This window comes from Athene noctua, chromosome 2 (genome assembly GCF_965140245.1).
Source record: "Athene noctua chromosome 2, bAthNoc1.hap1.1, whole genome shotgun sequence".
NCBI lineage: Eukaryota > Metazoa > Chordata > Aves > Strigiformes > Strigidae > Athene > Athene noctua.
Genome location: NC_134038.1, coordinates 163,580,513 through 163,600,207, shown reverse-complemented (window position 1 = coordinate 163,600,207; position 19,695 = coordinate 163,580,513). Strand labels below are relative to the sequence as shown.

The window sequence follows — 19,695 nt, the reverse complement described above, 5'->3', positions numbered from 1 at the left end:
TGCTTACTTTGAATGGGCTGTTTCTTTCAGGAGTGCTGAGCATCCATAGCAGCCATTGACTGAAGTGGTAGTGTAAGCTCAGGAGCTGTAAAAAAAAAATGGTCCAGAAGGGATGGTGAATAAATCTACCAAGAAGATACAAAGTTACCATGAGTGGCTTCTGTGAACACTATACAGATTTCACAATCTCTAAATTAAACTGCAGTTCAGAGCCTGGCATTTAAATTCCAGAGTCCTTTTACTTCTCCAGTTTAACAGTACTTGTACGAAGGAAAACATTCACCTTTAATTTCCATCAGTACTTGAAGGTAATGTCAGACATACACCAACAGAGAAGTGCACTGAAGCAGTGAGCAGCAGCATGCAGCATACAGGCTCAGTACTGATGGAGAAGCAGAATCTCTCTCAGTTTGGCTTTCAGTTATTCCATTTTGTTGGGTTTTAAATACATTAGACAGAGGGTCAGCTTTGCTGCTGGAGAAAATGAGATGAAGGCTCAGCGAAAGCTATTTTTGTTATATGGAGAATGTGTGCACTTGAGATTTTGAAGAGAATGGTAAAGGAGGGGTTCCTTCAGGTAGGAAGCAAAAATAAAAAGTTTAATTTTTATTACATTTTTAAAAAAGACAAAAAATCATAGTAGATATGTCTTCGTTACATTAATAATTTGTTCACCTCTGCGTACCTGGCGGGAACACTGTAGTAGGTGAAGATCATTTGGGTTGTGGGCATATCAGGCACAGGAGAGTTCTGGTAAATGCCTATTAGATTTTAGGGTGTTATAAAATCTAAAGTCATATTTAACTTTAAATTCTAATGACATTTCTACATTTAAAAATATAATGGCTGTCAGAAAAGTGACTAAGAAAAACATGTCAGTACATACTAAAAGATCCATGTGATCCATGTGTTTACTCACTTAATGCTTAATATAGACACTGCTCATTAGTTTTGCAAATGTAACACCACTGTGTAAGAGTGAGGGGATTTCCTCTATGTGGCTTGTGTGTCATGAGTAAAATCACCTAGCATTTATACCCCCTCTTTTGGGGTATATAACACACACAAAGAATAGATCACGACTTCAGATTTTTTTCAAGAATGATATTTAGCATAGGAAGTTGTCAGTATTTCTTTATATATCAAACAGAACATACAGAAATTTATAAGTATATCTATAAGGTCTGTAAGGATGACAATTCTTGGATCTCTAGTTGTTTCAAAATGGAATAATAATGAAAAGCTCTATATGAAAATTAAATATACTGCTATGAATTAAATAAACATCTTCAAATTTTAAAGTAAAATTTTAATTTTTAAATATTTTTTTCAGAATATAACCTCACTTTCTTTAAAAAAAGTTTCTCACAAACTCTCAGCCCACAAACCTTGTTAAGATACTTCATCATTTATTTACATCTAAATGGAATCAATCAAAATAATGCTAGTATCTTCCCCTTAGTCATTATTTAACAAGGTGATCTTTGGACACTGTTCAGAGCACTCTAGTGCTAAAAATTTTACTGTATAAAAGTGGATCCTAATTCATACCAATTAAAAAAATCTTCCTATAAACACATTCTAAACATAAACCACAATATTCTAGTGCTTTCCTTATTTCTAAGAGACTTTAAAAAATAAAACAAAACCAAAGGAAATAACAACCAAAATAGTGAAAATAAAAAGCTTGTAAGTGGGGAACATTCTGTTTTCAATTGTTTGGTCAATTAACAAGCCTGTGTTAAAACAGATGTTTTCTACAAAAGATTTCTTTTACTTTGGAGATCTAGATTTCTTGAAGAACACCGGAATACAAATTTTTCAGTTAGGCCTACCCACAGCTATTCAACAGACAGTCTAACCCTTTCCCTGCTGAGGATGCAATGGATCTGAACCAGAGAATTTGTGCAATTCTACTGCTGGAGAGCACCAAGGGTGCTAATCCCCATTACAATGCGTTGTATATGCATAATTCCTACTGTGCCCTTTAGCTTTTTGCACTGGTAAAAGTAAATGAGGGAAAGGGAATAACTAAATCTCACTGATTCTGTAGTTACCCAGAATTACCAGAAACCTTCTAGTCTATAATTAACCCCTACAAGAACAGCTGTGAAATGTGCATATCCCCACAGGAAACAGCCAGCAGTTCTGAAGGCTTGTTTTTTTCCACTACTTGGTAAATGTCATATGTATGCAAAAACCTTACAGAGGAAGCCTGGTAATAGTCTCTCAGTACTCCAATGAATACTACAAAAGATGTAAATACAGAATTCTGTGATTATGTTTGGCATACAATCTGCACACATTCTGGCTTATAATTATTTCAAATATTCTCTTTAAAGTCTTAAACTGTTTTCCATCATTTACATTTAATTCATGCAACCCTTTGCTTATTGCTTTGAATGTAACTGAAAATCAACATTACCTTGAATACCAAGCGCTTCAGCAGAGCTGGTATTGAACCATTTTAAAGATCTTTTGAGTTTACCAAAGGATTACTCATACTTTTGCTCTATCCATTTAGTTTTCCACTAGCTAAAAATATATTCTGCTACTCTAGTAACTGAATTATAAACTGCCCTGTGTTTGTTTATGTAACTTTTACCTTTAACTTACAGTAGAAATGTTCTGATTGCCATAGTTCTCCAAACCCTATATGGGGGGGGGGGGGGGGGGAGAGAGAAAGAATAGGGAGGACACAAGGACACAGAAGGGAAAATACATGGAATAACATCAGATATTAAGTTAGACTATGATCCTACCTGTGTGCCATCACTATTACATTCTTAACCAGAAGCTGTAATAATCATGAAACAAAAGCTTCACAGGAAGATTAGAAACACTAAAGAGGGGGACAAAAAAAGATGTTCAAAAACTGCACAAATAGCAAACATTACACAAGAAAACATCTTTTTCTCTCATCAAAGTTGTTTCAGTGACAAAATCTCTTTAAAACTGTATACAAATAGCAGGAAGTTGACATTGTTGCAAGTATTCCATACAACTGACTTACAGATTCATCCAAGATGAACTGTCTCAGGTGACCATGGCTCTAGAAATAACTAAGATTTCACCCATGGAATGCATCAACTGAGCAAAACGGTTTTAGAGACACATTTCCAGAGAAAAGGGGAAGCAGAGAGTAAATCAGCAGGTTCAATTATGCATGACAAGGAATCTATACTAACCTACTACATAAAAAGACAACACTGAAGAAAAAAATATTTTCAAAGGAAGATCCAGTGATACTTAACTTCCTTCACTTATTTTTAGCAGAAACTCATTATTACCAGACCAAGCTTATAGTAGCTTCAGTAAGAATTTGTTCAAGGCAGATTCATAAATAAATGTCTATTTTGTAACTGCAGACATTTCACAGCAAAAGTTCAAACATAAGTTTCATCTTCTGGCTTCTAATTAAAGGTTTATAAAGAAACTGTATATAACTTGACTCTTTAACTACTCATTAATGACGCTAAACTCAGAATTGTTACTGTGACATCCTGTACCACTGCCTGTAGTAACGGCACTGTGTATACACTGCACTGTGCACCGCTTTTCAGCCAAGTAAACAATTGCTCTTTCAAGCCACAAAAATGCCTGCCTGCTCTCAAGGAGACATGCATTTTGCTGCATCATTAAAGAAAAATGCGCAGCCTATGATATCAAAAGACCAAGCGCATGCAAATAGTAACACTTCATCAGAGAAAAATGTACAAATGATTGAAAACATTTTTCCCCTTTATATAGCAATATGCTAACAGAGAATCATCCCACACAGACTCAGGAGAGCCCACATTTCAGAAGATTTCATACAAACCCTCCACTCAAGAGGGAACAAAAGACTTCTCCCACCAGCTAGACCAAACTAAAATGATCTGAGATGTTTTTAAAGAAGACTCTCCATAAAGCCCAGAAAAGCAGCAGGTGGGTCCTTCTGGAAGAATAAACTTCAAATAAAAATGTAGTTTTTAAGCCATTGCTTTCCTACTGATGTTCCACGAGAAACTTTCTGCTTCATCTCCTCACAGTGAGATCATCACCTATTACTACAGAAATTAATGGGATGTTAAAAATAAGCATGGTGAGACTGTGTGGTACAGTCAGCTGAGGAAAGAGATTGAGACAGTATAGGGTTTCTCAGACAGTTATAAAATACTAATGAAATTCAAGGAAGTTGTTTTATGTCTACTGTAATGGATTTAATTCACTTTCATGTCCCTTTTTCTTTACTTTATGCACATCCACTTGAGCTTATTTTAGTAAGATGAGATTTGACCTATGCTAAAGGCTCGGGTGAACGTTCTCGAGTCCTACCACTGGGCTTGCCATTTTAACCGCGCTTTTTCATTCCCGTGTGATTTCTAACATATGAAACGCCATCTCCTCCAGACCTCTGATCATCTCTATATTCTTACAGACACCCTGCACTTACTGACAGAGGTGTCAAAAAGCAAATGACTACAGATCTGATCCCAAGCCTATTTCACAGCAGTCTTATCGATACTTTCACTGGCTCTTTGGATATAAATTGGAACATATTTGATAACTTCTTTCTTTTCTGTACGGTATCGCTAGGGACTCCGATTCTTGCTCATATTTAAATTTTGATAGTGCGTAAGTACAGTCACGTTTGGGCCAGTATAAGATAAGGTGTAAATGCCGGCAGAGAATTTTTACCCATAAACCCTGCCTGGCACCCACCCACTGCAATCTCCTGGATCACCTGGGAAAAGGGTGGCAGCAGGGCGCAGGACGAGCGCGGCGGTGTCCGAGGGTCCGGCTGAGGCTGAAGCCAGCGGGTCGCGCCGCCGTTTTAGGGCTGCGGCCTGCCGGGGCTTTGGCTGGGCCGTACCTGGGGGGCACCACTCGCTAAAACCAAAACCCCACCTAAAGCCGAAAAGCCAACCCTAAGGAGAAGTTCGCTGACCTACCTCTCCCCACCACAGCAGTGAGGCAGCCGGGCCGCCCGGTGAGAAGGGGGGGCCTGAGGCGGAGAACGGAGCGCCGCAGCCCTCCTCACCGCAGGGCACGACCCCCCTCCCTTCGCTGCCTGCTGGGGAGAGGGGACTCGGCGGGAGAGCGCTGCTCCTCCAGCCGAGCGCTTAACGTGGGGCACTGAGCGTTGCCTCGCCTTCCCGCAGCCGAAAGGCCCCCCCGGACCGGGACACCCCCCGGCGGAGCGGCCGGGACCCCGCCGGCGGGCCCGAGGGGAGCGGGGTGTTCCCCGGCAGCGCCCGCCCGCCCCGCGCATGCGCATCGCCCTCGCGCCCCTTCCTCGGCGGCGGGAGCGGCGCATGCGCGGTCCGGGTCGCCGGCCTGGGCGAGGGGCTGGGGCGGGGGGTAGCGCGGGTCCTGCGCCGCGCCGGCGGCGGTTGCCGGCTGCCTTCCCTCCCCTCCCCGCCGGCCCTCCTCCTCCTCCTTCTCCTTCCTCTTCCGCGGGGCCTTGCGGGCGGTTTGAAATTAACCGCAGTTTCCTACCCGGGTTCTCGTTGTGCCTGTGTTGAAGGGGAGGAGGCAAGAGCGCGGGGCGGGGAGGAGGAGGAGGAGGGTGAGGGCGAGGGCGGCGGCGGCCTGGAGCGGTGCGGCTCGTTTTTGCCTAAAGCTCCGGTTTCTGCGGCCCCGCACGGGGAAGGGGCGGGAGGTGAGGGGGGGAAGAAAGGGTGGGGTGAGGTAGCAGCTTCCTTGCCGCGGCTCCTGGAGGGTGCGTGCCCTGCGGGCACCCGCGCTCGCCCTGGGGCGGCTTCTGCCTCCGTTCCTTGGACTCTGGGCGTTGGGGAGTGAGGGAAGGCAGGAGCCTGAGGCGACGCCGGGATCCGCGAACCCCTCGCACCCCTGGAAGGGGAGGGGAGAGTGAAACAACTCCCCTTCCCTGTTAAGGCGTTGGGGTGCTGCAGCAGGCTGGCCCGCAGGTAAGGCTGGTTGGGGCCCGGGCGAGAAGAGGGTGAGGGCAGGGGAGGGGGGGGGAAGGGTGTCAGGCATACAAACCCGGACGGGGCGGGGAAGCAGGGTGGGAACCCGGTTCTTCGGGTTTAGAGCAGCGGGGAGGGCTCAGCCGGGGCTCACTCGTCAGGTAGGTGAACAGAAACTGAGGGCGGCAGCTTGGGGCGGTGGTGTGCGGCTCCTGCGTTTTGGCCGCTGTCAGACCTGATGCGGGCGGGCAAGGGGCATCCGGGACTGCCCCAGCTCTTTCGGGCCCGCACGCCGGGCTCGATCCCTCACCCGCGGCCCGCAGGCCTGCGGGAAGGTGCCGTTCACGCCTGGGTCCTGAGTGGGAACAGCGGAAGAAGAGGGAGGAAGAGAGAAAGGAAAATGTCCTCAAATCACAGCTGTGTGTTATTTCAGTGCCTTTCTTTTTCGCACTTCCTCGAAGCACGTTGCCACAGCTCCACTGCTCCCCGGAGCAGGGCGTGCTCCCTCGGTAGAGTTACGGGAGGGCTCAGCACAGGCCTTCTGACGCTTATTCGGTCACTTATTTATTTCTAGCACGTTTGTTTATTTATTCGTAGTATGCCCTGCTGCTGTGATCGCAAAGAGACAGTTGATGATGTTAAGAGAGATGGACACATTCATGAATTTGGAAGGAGCCCAAAAGCAGCTCAGGACTGTGATCTGCACCGTGTGTTCTAAGCGATTTCTAGTTTGAATCTTAGCATGGTACTTTGAAGGGCAGTGTTACGTATTTCACTGATACTAAAAGCGTTTTGTAGATGAAGTTGTGCTATGTTAGATTTGTATGATCTTACTCAGTGCCTCCCTTATTTTGGAGAGACTTACAGACATTTTTGGCTTGAAATGAGGAAGGTCTACGATCAATTTCATCCCTTTAAAATGTTGTCACTGTTAGCATCGAACATCTTTGGAGATATGTGGGGTTTTTTGTTACAGATTTCCTGTAAGATTACACAGACGCTTGTCTGGTGTGTGCTTTAAACATTCATTGTGTCTTGACTGTAAAGTGATGTAATTAAATAACAGAAACAGTTACCATCTTAATGTACATAGGCTTCCTTGCTTAATATAATTGCTTAGTGATGATGTAAGAAGAGATGAAAGGTGCTGTAGCAGTACAAAATAGTTTGACGTACATGACATGCTTTTTCCATTGTTTTGTGTGACTTGTGTTTGGAGATGTTTACCTTAGAGAGTCAAGTCAGTCTTACCTGAACTGAATTCCTGGCTGTAGCTGAGAACTTGTGAATAGAAGACAGTTGTGTGAAACGTGTCAGATGTAAGCTTGTTTCCCTAAACATCAGTACTTCTTGAGAACTGACTCCAAAGGAGTTTATTTTTTCTTTTTTAATGACTTGCTGTCTCCGTAGATGGCATAGTTCTTCAACACACGTGAACTTTTAGAAAGTGCTGTTTAAATTGGACTCCAAGTAGTGGGGGGGTCTGTAAAACATGTTACATTCTAGACTTTTGGATAGTGCATAAGTTGCCATGTTTATATACCCAAAAAGCCTAAACTAGTATTTTATATAATTGAATACTTCTGGTATATAATGCCAGCAGAGGATTAGAAACCAGGAACAGATTTGATAATGATGTTTTTGTTTGATACTCTGTGTTTGATCATGGTGTGAAGGTGTGTAGTGGTGGTTATGGGTTAGCAGAGTCCAGTAGGGTTACAAAAAATTATTAGAGATGCCTTCTGGGAAAGTAATCTAAACATACTATCTTGAATATCGGGAAACTAGGTAACACACAAATGCATGTAATGGACAGTTTGTGTTTATGCATTACGTGTTCTTGAAAATAGTTTGTGTAAATAGTGCTATCTGCTTGTGAAGTGTGGGTTCTTTTTTTATTTTCTATTAGTCATGCAGAGTTAGTACTGCTCCAAAAGAAGAGGTGAAGGGGCATCTTCCAAAGGGCCAGGTGGGAACAAGTGTTTGAAGCCTACCAGCCTGCTACCACAGCAGGAGCTGGTCAGCAGGAGTGATGTCAGCTGATTGAAGCAACAGCAGGTGGAGAAAGCTCTAAGGGTTACCCAAGAATTTGTCCTGCTTGCTTCAGTAGCTTTTATTCATTCTACTGTAACTGTAGCAGTAGTAGAAAAGAGTGTAGGAGTGTATTAAATTAGTAATGGAAAAATATCTTAAATAGTTGCAGCTCATTACTGAATGTGGGTTGTTACCATGGGGCGCTCTGTTTGTTTCATTAAAAAAACAGAGCATCAATATAGTAGCAGTGTTTTGTTTTGTTTTTTCAATGAGTAATGAATCATTCTTTTGCAGAATGGCAGAAAGGATACTCATTTTGGAAAAGCTGACAGTGTAAAAATTATGGTTGTTCCATTTTAGAATAAGCACTTATGGAAGATCCTTGTGAATTTGTTTTTTATTACGCATTCCCATCATTTTTCATGGTGCTCATTATAGTACTGTCATTTCCTCATATTTTAAAATCCCATTTGATTTCTTAGTTTGTTCCTGGATCTTCAGCATTTATGGTAGCACTGATTCTAGAGAAGTACAACTGTGTTACACTTCTTCTCTGAAACCCACATATGCTTCACATTGTGCCCTGAGAGTTCCTCTGGTGAGTGACTATTACAGGAGCTTTGCAGATGCTTTTTGTCACCGACTAGAATATCCTGTATGTAATGTTTCGGTTTGTGGAGTAATGGTATCTCCAAGTGCAGCTGTTAGGAACTGACTGGCAGAGAACTCATACTTAATATGAGTTTGCTTGAAGTTGCATCATTGCATGATGTTGTCTTGGTGTTTTGGTAATTTGCGAAGACTGAGGAAGGTCACTAAATACAGGCTGGTGAGTCTGGAGTTTACCAACACTAGCCAGGCATGGTTACACTTCATGGCTCCATTGGGGAAAGGTTTTGCAGACTGCGTAATGGCTTTTTGATTGTCTTAACTGGTGACTTTCTCTTCATCTACAGCTTAATAACACCAACAAACTGAGGGTTTCAACTTCCTCTGAGGAATTGCCATTGCCATTCTGTTGCTAAACACTGTGAAATCATAAGAAGTTGTATTTATCAGATTTTAAAATGGCAAATAAATTGCGAATATGCTGCATTAAAGGGGTAAATTGTGCAGTTGTCACTTTGCACTGGATTAACTGTCAGCTTTCCAAAGAGCAACGTTTTTCCTGAAGAAGCTGACATGAGCTTGTCCACTCAGAGCAGAAACTTTGTGCCAGTGGTTTCTGAAGTGGGCCATGATTAGAGATGAACAGGTTTTTTTTAAAATGGAACCACTTTTCATGAACTGGGATAACAGTGGTAAGCACTGTAATCTTTTGGCAGACAGTAATTACATGCTTTTCTCAGTCTTTGCTTTTTCCCTTTAGCATTAGGCTCTTTTGCTTATATTAGGAGCTCTTTTTTTGCAATAACTCTGTTTTCAGTTAATCTTCTTCTGAACAAGGTTATTCTGAATGAAAATTCTAAATGAATCCTTGAAACTACAGCATTAAAACCTTGTTTATTTCCCTCTCTTGCTCTCTGCATGCTCCTTTATTGGGTCATAGTCCCCCTGTGATTGTGCAGCTCCTCTCCTTTCTCCGGTGCTTTTGGGCCCATGGACTACTAATTCTGTGTCTCCTTTAGAGTTTGCTTTGACAAAGCACTGAACATTAAGGAAATAAGATTGTGATTTCTAATGGGATATTTTTTCTGTTTCTTCTCAAATACAAATGGTACTTCTGCTGTTTTGCAGTAAATAATACCTCTGGCTTGTTTGTAGCTTTATGTTGTTAGAGCTGCAGTTTCATGAGACAGTTCTTTAAAATTGCTGGGTTGGGTTTTCCACTGTTCTGAGCACATTAACTTTTAGAACTTTGCTTTAATTATGGTAGCTTCCATACCTTCACTCATCAGCAGTATTCATTTGTTGAAGTAAAGAGCAAGTGTTCTGTTAGCTTAGGAAGTATATTTAGATTCTTTAATTTCAACTCCGTCATCATTGCATAGCACTCCTGCTTCTTGGATCTTTCTTTTTAGTTAGGTATTTGAAAAAGCTTTTGCTCTCTTTAGTATATTTCATGAGAATACTTAACATTTGTGGAACTGTCAGAAATCAAAATGGGTTACAACTGTTTGTGATTTATTAGCAACCTGTGATTAGTGAGATTTGCTGGTGAGGAATGTTTGGGGTTTTTTCTGCTTCTTACATTCATCCTCCTTATTTATTAATATGTTTCTAATATTATTCATCCAAGTAATTTTCATTTGGATTCTTTTAGGTTTTTAGCCTGATTTCAAGAAATTCTACCCTTCCTCTGTGTTACTATTCCCCTCTCCCACTGGCTTCATTGCCTTTTTGTTCTTATGAAATCAAAGAGTTTAGCCACTAATTTAAATTGAATCAACTTATAACTGAAGTTGATCACACAGGCTACTACTATGTGTTTTATAAGACCTTTGGGTGTTATTGAGAAAATGCTTAGTGCTATGTCTTGTTTGTTAAGAGAGAAAATTCTGTAATGAACCTAGGTATTTATATACTCTAATATTGTGAAATTACATTCAGATGATATTTTATACTAAACAACTTACCAGCAGTGTTTATCATATCACATGTCCAAGATAATTTCCAACAGCAGGGGCAGTTGGTGCTATTGCAGTATTCTGTAGAACCTCCTTTATGGTCTGCTCGATTCAGATTTTTAGATGTCTGTAGCAGATAAAAATGCTACCTTTGCACGTGGACAACTGAAACCGAAAGAAACTTCGGATGTTATGGACAAAAGATGCAACTCGGTCCCAGGATGAAAATAATTTACTTCTTTAAAGATACAAACTGCCACGTTTATGGCTTTGGCCTTAAAGTTCAGGGCTACTGGCTTTTATTCCAGTATTAATTGGGAAACTGTGAGGCTGGTTCTAACAGCCAGTGGCTCTAGAGCAGGGCTGTGCTTTTCTTTTGTTGGATCAAATATACAGAGATTGTTTCTACACAGGTGAATTTTAATTATCTTGTGGTCTTGAAAGAGAAAAGGAGAGTTTCAATCTATTTATAGCCTGTTCACACTGTAGTATCTGAATGCCTTGCGTGTATGTGATGCCAAATACACTGGCATCAAAACAGGTGGTGCCATTGAAGGTGGTGAGTGATAGGGCCTTAAATTGTGGTGTAGCTTCTGTTTTACGTAAGACGGGTTGCTCTTTTTTTTTCTAGGAAGGGAAAAACAAAGAGAACCTTTAGTCAGGAGGTAATAGGAAGAAGAGTAGACAGCAAAGACTTAGGGAAGAGATAAAATTTATATATGCCAGCAGTAAAGACAAATGAGAGGGGAAACTTGAGGGAGCTCCTCACAGGTCTTCTGGTTGGTTTGGGGACTTCAGGTTTTTGGAATTAAATACAACAGAACGTCCCTTAGTCATGTAATATAGCAAGTAACCCAGTGTATAGTGTAAAGTAAGCATGTAATAGATGTGACTCAGTAATTCTGAACTATAAATGCAGCAGATTATAATGTACTTACCTTTTATTACCTTTTCTAGTTTAGGAAGGCCAATGTAACAAACTGGTTTTTGTGTAGTTGTGATTTGTTTTGGGGTTCTCTTTGCTTATTTTCTGTGAAAATTCTAATGTTCCAGCATATGTTAAATTCTTTATAACATGCAGTACAATAATTTTTCCTGTAATTAGCAGGTTAGAAGTGAAGCACCTAAGAAATACTTCTGCATGCATATGAAATATTTGGCACCTTATATTTTTCTGAGAAGTAACATCATGATACATTTAACATTAGGCTAATGTATCTATTAGTAATAGAACTAGATCTCTTTAGTACAGAACTGTATAACAAAACATGAAATACTTTGACATTCATCACCTCAAAAATCACACAGAATGGGAGAAATTGTGACAAGACCCTTGAAGGAATATTAGAACATCTCACTAAAGAAAACTTATATTGAGTTTTAGTTTCAAAGCTGGCAGCCATAGTAACTATGGAATCATGTAATCTTTTATTTTGGAAGGAACTGCTGGAGGTCACCCCTTGCCCAAAGTGTGGTCAATTAGAGCAGGTTTGTCCAGTCAAATTTCGAGTATCTTCAGGCTGGACATTTCACACCCTCTCTAGGCCAGTGTTTTACTACTCTCTGTTCTTCAACTCCAGGGTCCCTTATTTGCACGTGATTCCTGTTGGAGGTGTGGATGCTCCTAGATTTGTGTGTACCCTATGCTGTTCCCTACAACGCCCTAACACACGTGCCAGAGTGCACCTCACAAGCTTGCCTTCATGCATCTGAGGTGGGAGTTCTCCCTTGCTGCACCTTGCACTGACCACCTGCTAGCTGGAGTGCAGGACCTTGCACCCTCCAAGAGGGATGCTGTGCTCTCTGGCCTGGGCAGATAAGATGGTGCTGTCAGTGTGGAGACTTCTGACAGTGTCAAACAGGGTTTTGACTGATGCTGTTTCTTCTCCAAGGACTCTCCCACTGATACAGACTTTTTTTTTTTTATGCTTCTTTTCAAGAGGACTCCTTTATTTCAGACATTTCTTTGTGTTTCTAATGTAATCTGATTATCTTCTTGGTCTTCAACATGGCCGGTTTTGGGCAGATATCCTGTCAGACAATTTTGCATATTTGAATCACAAAAATTCCTATCTTCACATTTGTTGTTATCTGGACCATTATGCCAAGGATGAGCCTTGCAAACACCTCCCACTGTATCCCCTGCCTCGCTAAGCAATGGCCCTGTAGTTTTCTTAGTCTTTCTTTTGTTCTCAATGTCCTTATAGTAGCCTTTCTTTTTGTTTTTACCAGCTTCTGCTAGTTTTGACTTCAGCTGAACTTTAGCTTTCCTAACTCCTCCTTGTAGGCAAAGGCAACGTCTCTGTATACCTTCTAGGTAGTCTGTCCTTGCTTCCTTTTCTGGGTTTGGGCTTAATCAGGAGTTCTGTGCTCATCCTGGGTGAGAAGTGTGGCAGATGGCTGTCAGAGATGTCACACTTCCCTTCCTCCACAGTGACTTTGGCACAATTATGCTACAGTGAGACTGAGATGAAGCACCTTTTGCTCATTTGAAACATCAGCATCTAATTTTTAAAAAAATTCACTATGTATATACATTAGTACTTATTGTTAGTCTGAACGCAGTTATACTAAAAATAGCTGTATAACCTATTACATTCAGTTCCTCAAATCAGTTTGCCCATGGAGGGAATCTCCCTGAATTAACAGTTAGTTGTCTATTATAAGTGGTATGTTGTTTAAAGGATGTCCAGAAGTGCAGTTCAAGTCTATGATATGTGCGGTTATTCTGCAGTTTTTACTTATGTTGTAAATATTTAGTTAAGAAATATAAATTAAGAGGATTTCACTTCATGCTTAGTGACCTTTTTTAGTAGATAGGCTTGAGTTCTGTTGGTTGCATGAACTGATCTATTGTAATAACATAACTTTTTTGATTTTCCTTTTTTTTTTTGTTTTTTTTGGCTAATATATAACCTTGTGAAAACCTGCTGCAGTAGGGGATTATTATTTTATGTTGATGCAACTTTTACTTTGGGCCCTATCTGCTTTTCTTATTTGAAGTCAGTCAACAGGAATTACTGAAAAAAGATGCTGGTTTTTGGAGACATTTCTTCTGAATGTGGGCAGCAACCTGTAGCTCTGAGCTTAAACCTTTGCCCCAGAGATCTCCAGACTGCTTTCTGCATGTATATATCTAAATTCATCTGAGTACAAAATGTAAGTTTGCTTGCTTGTTTTTAAGACTAAAAAGACAGACTCTTACCACATGTATTAACAGTGGCAATACGTGTCCCAGGCCTTACCTCAGTTTCCCTTAAAGAGCGAGGCTGGAATCTTGTATTTCTTCTGGAAAGTGTGCTGATGCCTAACACCAGAATTAAAGCCAAAACAAACAACAACCGAAAAAATCATGTTGTGGGGGAGTAACAAGTATATTGAACCATGAGCCACATGCAGATGGTTAAAAACACTCCCTGACAGGTGAGTCCTGTGTGTTGGCACAAATGCCTGTATTTTATCCAAACACTGCACTGCAAAATGAATGAGCAGCCTGTGGAGGAATGGATGGAATCCAGGGGGGTACTTGCGTCCTCGCTTCCCCATCAGTAGTGTGTTTATTATTGGATGACAGAACTGCATCTTTCTTGGCCCCTTCAGATGCTGTGGTTTTATTCCTCTGCTACTCATCCTCAAACTCTGCAAGTTCTCCTTTAAGGAGTAGTTGTGCACCTGCAGTATTGAGTATGTTTGGTTTTGGTCTCAGAATAGCAACAGGAATGGAATAATATTATCGCAGAGTTGTATCTGTCCTATGTGGGAGCTTTTAAGAAGGTTGGACATCTAGTTTCAAGTCTTTGTTTTTTTTTCTTTCATTAGGAAATATTCTATTTCCCTTGTCTAAACATATAAAGAGTAATAAAATACCTGCAAAATAACAGACTTCCTGCCTGTAAGGAAAAGAGAGGACTAGCAGCATAAAGTTATGGAGGGGGAAAGAAGTATAGAAGCTAAAAAAAAAAAAAAGAGCTGTGATGCTACTTGGTATCTTTGAGCACCAGAAAGTACCCCAATATATTTTGGCTTTGTGGTAGCTGTTTAAAAATAATAGTCAAAACTGCTTGTACAAAAATACCCGTCACATTCTTTCCCCCCCGCTGCCCCTCTGATTAAATTGTAAGGACTTGTTGAATGTTTGATCCAGTTTGAAAGATAGTTCTTGCACCAGTTCAGTTTCAAATGGATAGTCAATAGTAGTTCCCTTCTAGACCTTTTCTATTCTCATTAAGAAAATTTTGTTCTAAATAAGGTGTCTTCCTAAGCCCTATGTGGAACACTTTCGTTGTTTATATCAAATAGCTGGACTACCACCAAATTCTGATCTGACATTTGGAAGGACTTCAATGCCTGGAGGTAGGGTTTCTTTAAGATATTAGAGATAAAACTAATTTAGTTTATTTTTCTGAGTAATGTTTTGCTGTCTGTGACTGTGTGCTATGTTTTGGTTTAGTGGTGGTATTTTTGCAATTGATAACAGAGGTTTCTGGAAGAAGACTAAGGAGGGTATTTTATGCATTATTCTGGGTATATGATGCTAGTATGTTTCTCTCTTCATTTCCTAAATCAGGAATATCGTTACGGAAAAGAGGGTTTGCCTAGAAATGTCTTTACTTCTATAGTAAAATTTCTACTTTAGTAGAAGGTTGTGCTTCTCGTTCAGTTGCAGCTGAATAAGAACAGCTGCATTAAAATGGAGGTGAGTCCCATCTACCTTCTTTGATCCTTCAAAAACTATGTCTGCTGATCTATCTTTTCTGTTTTGGAGAGAGTTCTAATGGTCATGTAAGGTTAATTCTTGAACCAGTTGTTGCCTATAGATTTTCTTCATGTCCATAAAATTAAATGGATTCTTAGTTTTAGGAGCTGTGAAAAGTGGCAGGGTACATAGGTGGTGTCATCGAGCTAGGAGTAGTTCACAGCTGTGCATAAATAACTTCGAAGCTGTAGGTAAACTGGTGGGTTCAGTTCGGTAGAAAAATGCTGTGTAGCACCTTGTAGGATGCAGTGGTGTTCTGTAAAGCTGCCTCAAGATTTTGTGATAAAGTTTTCCCAGAAATACAACTGCTGGATAACTTTGTGCCAATGGCATGTAGGTTTCTTGAGAATTATATAGCTAAAGAATTGGAGAACTTACTACATTTGGGGTGTGGGTTGTTTGTTTTTAATTTCAGATCTGAAAACTGAGATTTTTCCTGTCTGTTTTTGCAAATACAGAACCAGAGAATAAAAATGGGAACTCCTGGATCAGGACGGAAGAGAACTCCAGTGAAAGACAGGTTTTCTGCAGAAGATGAAGCTCTGAGTAATGTTGCCAGAGAGGTTTGTAAAATTTTTTAAGCTGTGCGTTAAAAACTGTAATTAGTCAGAAATATGACCGTTAATACAAACTAAGAGTATTTTTGATTTAAAAAAAATCACATTTACTGAAACATTGTCACAACAAGATATGATGAGTGTAGCTTCACAGGATCACACTTCAGCTTAGCAGCTATTTCTACAGATAGTTATATGCTTAGCTAAAGATAAATGAGAAATCTAGTTGCTGTCTCAGGTCTAAAACTAAAAAATTCAACATTTATCCCATTGCAGTACATAGTATTCTTAAGATGGTAAGTACAGTGTGGTAGTGTTGGATGAGTAAGTCACGTTTCTATCAAAATAAGTCTGATACATACACTATACCAGGATTTTTTTTTACGGAGTCATCACCTTAAAAATAGAGAGCTGGAGGTAACCAGCCAGAAATGCAGTTAAGAAGTAAATACAACGGGGAATTTTGTCCCTCCGGATATAGGAAGGAGGCAGCTGCAATTTGGAGTGTTGCAGATGTCTATTTGGACTTGAGTTTTTGTGGGAGGAAATGCTGTAACTTGGAAACAAAAGCCTTAGGTTTGTATACAAGTGCATACAGAAGCTTTGAGCTACAAAGCTGCTCGCCCTAGCTGACATGAGTTCAAAACGCAGATTCTAACTAGCCTTGTAATGTAAACTGTTGTCTGTACATGTGTGTGTAGTGTGTGTATATATATATGTGTGTATGTAAGAGAAAATAGGTGGGTGATAGATCTTTGAAGACACAGCGTCTGTATGCATTTCAAATGTAGCTGTCATAGACGGTAGGCAAAGGAAATGCTTTGTCAGGGGAAAAAAAAAAAAAAGTTGGTAACTTTCCAGAACGCTGTGTTCACACCAAATCTAATGGAAGTTCTTGCCCTACCAGATGTGTTCTTTGTGGGGCTCTGGATCATGTACTGTCTCACTCATCAAGTTCCATCTCCCATTTTTGGGGAACACAGTTAACAAAGGAGAAGGAATCTGGCTATAAATTTTGTTAACGTATTCTGTGTGTGGTTCCAGTACAGTAACATCAGCTTCAAACTTAGCCTAGGGAAAAAGGTGTAATTAATAAGTACTATCTTACTTAAAAATACTGTGGTGCTTTGTTCTAACCCTTTCAATTAAAATTTGAGCATGAGCATAAATTAAACAAAAAACAAAGGGGTGTTTTTCTCCTTTTAATACAAAATTAAACTAATACTGTGTCTTGCAGCTAGAGGTGTTATCTCGCAGAGATAACAGTTGAGTATGTCTATTCCAGGGATTAATGTATGTTGTCTGCCTTTCTCTTCTGTCAAAAATGAACTGGAAAGCAACTTGCTGAAAAGCTCATAAAACTTATTGAGTATTCTGATAATAAACTAAATCTGCTAAATATATTTAAAATTTTTATGCTGATCAGCATATCATTTACGGGCTAGGCATTTCATATGGTCTTTAACTGTTTTATGTCTGTTAATAATTCTTAAAACCTCTTTGAAATAAATTGTTTTAAATGTTACTTCTGATTTTCTTATTAGAATTTTTTTTTCTCTTTCTAATAGTCTGGCATTTTTCTGTATTTTGAGGGTCACCTTTCATGGCTTGTTAGGGAGAATTCAATGCATTTCAGAATAAAATGGCTTGTTACCTTTACATACGTGTTTTTGAGGCCGTGTATAGCACCCTTTCTTCTTTTGTGTTGCCATATCTAGGTTTCGCTTTAAGAGTCTTAAATTAAAATTGTTACCCAATTTTAAAATGGTGTGTAAAGTTGTCTGTTGTCATGAATATTGTATTATCACAATATGTACAACTGTCAGATTGTTAATCCCTTGGTCTGTAGGAGAAGCTGGCCCTCAGATCCCATGTCAGACAGCAGCTGTTGTCATTGAATTGGCAGCTGTAATTCATAGTGGTAGCCAACTCATCCTAGAGAAAACTTTTTATTTAAAGGAACAGAATGTATTTCTTAGGATATAACAGCAGAGGCCAGTTAACAAAACTTAAGTTCTGTCGCCAGCGTCTGATTTTACTGTGCCATACATATGCCTTGTTTGAGACTGGGGAGAGTTTTCCGTTAATATGCTGACATAAGGCATGCCATTTTTCAGTGCATGAGTATATAGAGTAGATGGGCTTTGCTGTTCTGAGGCCATTGTCTCAGCAACATGGCTTTCTTATCTTTTTATTGTCAAAGGGTGTGTTGTTCTCCAACTTCCTCTTCTGAAATTACCTTTTTAGCAGATGATACTTATAACAGTTGAGTCCTATAATTCAGAAGTCAGATGTCTTGTGAGGAAAATGTTCCTAAGAGGTGTTCTAGGTATCAAGAGATGGTAAACAGAATATGCTCAAACAAAAGGCTGGCACTCAGGAGGATCTGCATAGAAGAGCTCTGGGATTTAGAGCAGTCACAAAATGGCACTAGGAATTATCAGGGTTTGTAATACTAGCAAAGACTTCTAGGGTAGTGTATGAAGTTCCAGGTGTTTTTCCTCCAAAAGTTCAGATTTCAGAAAGCACTAATCTTATTCTTTCTCACCACTCTACTTTGACAAAATTGAGTTTTCCTTGTTCTATGGGATGTGTCAAAACAAAAAGGTGCTGTCTTCCTTTTGGTATCAAAAACCATCTGCTTTATAGGAAATTTTTTGTGAAGAATTCTTTGGTACTGATCCAATAAATTATTTTCTATATAGTAATTTTTATGCACTGGTTGAATCTGATGTCTCATCTTACATGACAACATTTAATGGAATACAAAGGCTCTATCATAGGATCTGAGGGGCTTGGTCAAACTACTTCCTCCTTATGAGGTTTCTTTAATTTTCTCCGTCTTTCCTCTGCATAGGAAAGTTTTTCCTCTCTTGGTTGTGTCTCCTCCCCTTCACTTCCTGTAGCACTAGCACTGTTATATAGAGAGTTCTTTCATATCTTTTCCTTGCTCTGGAAGTTTGCATTGAGACAAATTCATCTGCAATGCCTCTGCACTAAACAAGGCACAAGTATGCTAAAACATCGACATTGGAGTGAATTACTGCCTTATTCCAAGAACTTCAGAGTTACCAGACCTCTTTCTTTGAGACCTCCTTTGTATTCTGTTTGTGTGTTGTACTTCCTGGCACTGAATTCCTTGTGCTCATTGAAACTGAGGAAGAGTAAAGGTGATACACATACATAGGGACAGGCATCTATGCATTGTTTTCTGGAAGCAATGCTCTTGTCATATTATTCAGTATCTTAACTGATATTAGTTGTAGCTGGTCAGTTTGGAAGTCTTACCTTGGTAGCACAGAGAGGATTACAAGTTTATCATGTTTGATTCAAAAGCTGTAGGAACAGGTGCAGGTATATTGTCCAGGTGTTCCCTGCAAGGAGAAATGGAACTCTTGAGTATAAATGCATCTAGTGACATTGAAGTGGAGTGTTAGCAAGTGTCTTCAGATTATAGCAAGGTTAATTTGAAGTCAGCTTATCTCTATTAAAAAAAAAAAGCTATCTCCTGAAAATGAGGAGTTTCTTTATACCACTTTGATTTCTTCTGCATCCATTACAACAGCTAGAGAAGTTGTTAGCTTTCTCAAATTGATAAAGAATACAAGCCAGCTGGTGTGGAAGACAGTTTCTTCTCTCTTGTGGGAAGTTCTGCCTTTCCAGACAACAGATAGGGATTGTCAAGTGTGACTTCAGGCTCCTGTGAAGATTAGATTCTTATGTGGGAATCCTTTTTGTTTAACAAAGAACTAAATAAAAATTGAAGTTCATATTCTCAAGGTTATGTTCGCAGTCTACGCTGGATACAGCTGATAAGATCTCGAGATTTGTTTTTCCTATGGTATTGTTGTGGAGAGTCTGCTTATAAA

At 40.0% G+C, this 19,695-nt stretch overlaps 2 protein-coding genes across 29 annotated transcripts in view; one reads left to right on the top strand and one right to left on the bottom strand.

Annotated features, from left to right (window-relative positions):
* Positions 1–5,224, bottom strand: part of LOC141958201 (golgin subfamily A member 4-like) — a 39,782-nt gene extending 34,558 nt beyond the window's left edge. For 12 of the 17 annotated variants that reach the window (XM_074900955.1, XM_074900974.1, XM_074900970.1 and 9 more), the window contains exons 1-3: positions 4,935–5,224; positions 2,763–2,842; positions 8–85 (exon numbers count right to left, since the gene is read on the bottom strand). The gene's annotated coding sequence lies outside the window, so the exon portion shown is untranslated. Of the gene's footprint in view, positions 1–7; positions 86–283; positions 306–685; positions 762–2,605; positions 2,653–2,762; positions 2,843–4,726; positions 4,862–4,934 lie in introns of those variants that run through there. The other 5 variants (XM_074900963.1, XM_074900964.1, XM_074900959.1 and 2 more) reach the window with 5 other exon arrangements.
* Positions 5,225–5,677: 453 nt separating this feature from the next.
* Positions 5,678–19,695, top strand: part of LRRFIP2 (LRR binding FLII interacting protein 2) — a 59,905-nt gene continuing 45,887 nt past the window's right edge. For all 12 annotated transcript variants that reach the window (XM_074900941.1, XM_074900940.1, XM_074900938.1 and 9 more), the window contains exons 1-2: positions 5,678–5,912; positions 15,728–15,832. In XM_074900941.1, coding sequence (XP_074757042.1) covers positions 15,743–15,832 — 90 coding nt within the window. In that variant the 5' untranslated portion in view covers positions 5,678–5,912; positions 15,728–15,742. The remainder of the gene's footprint in view (positions 5,913–15,727; positions 15,833–19,695) is intronic.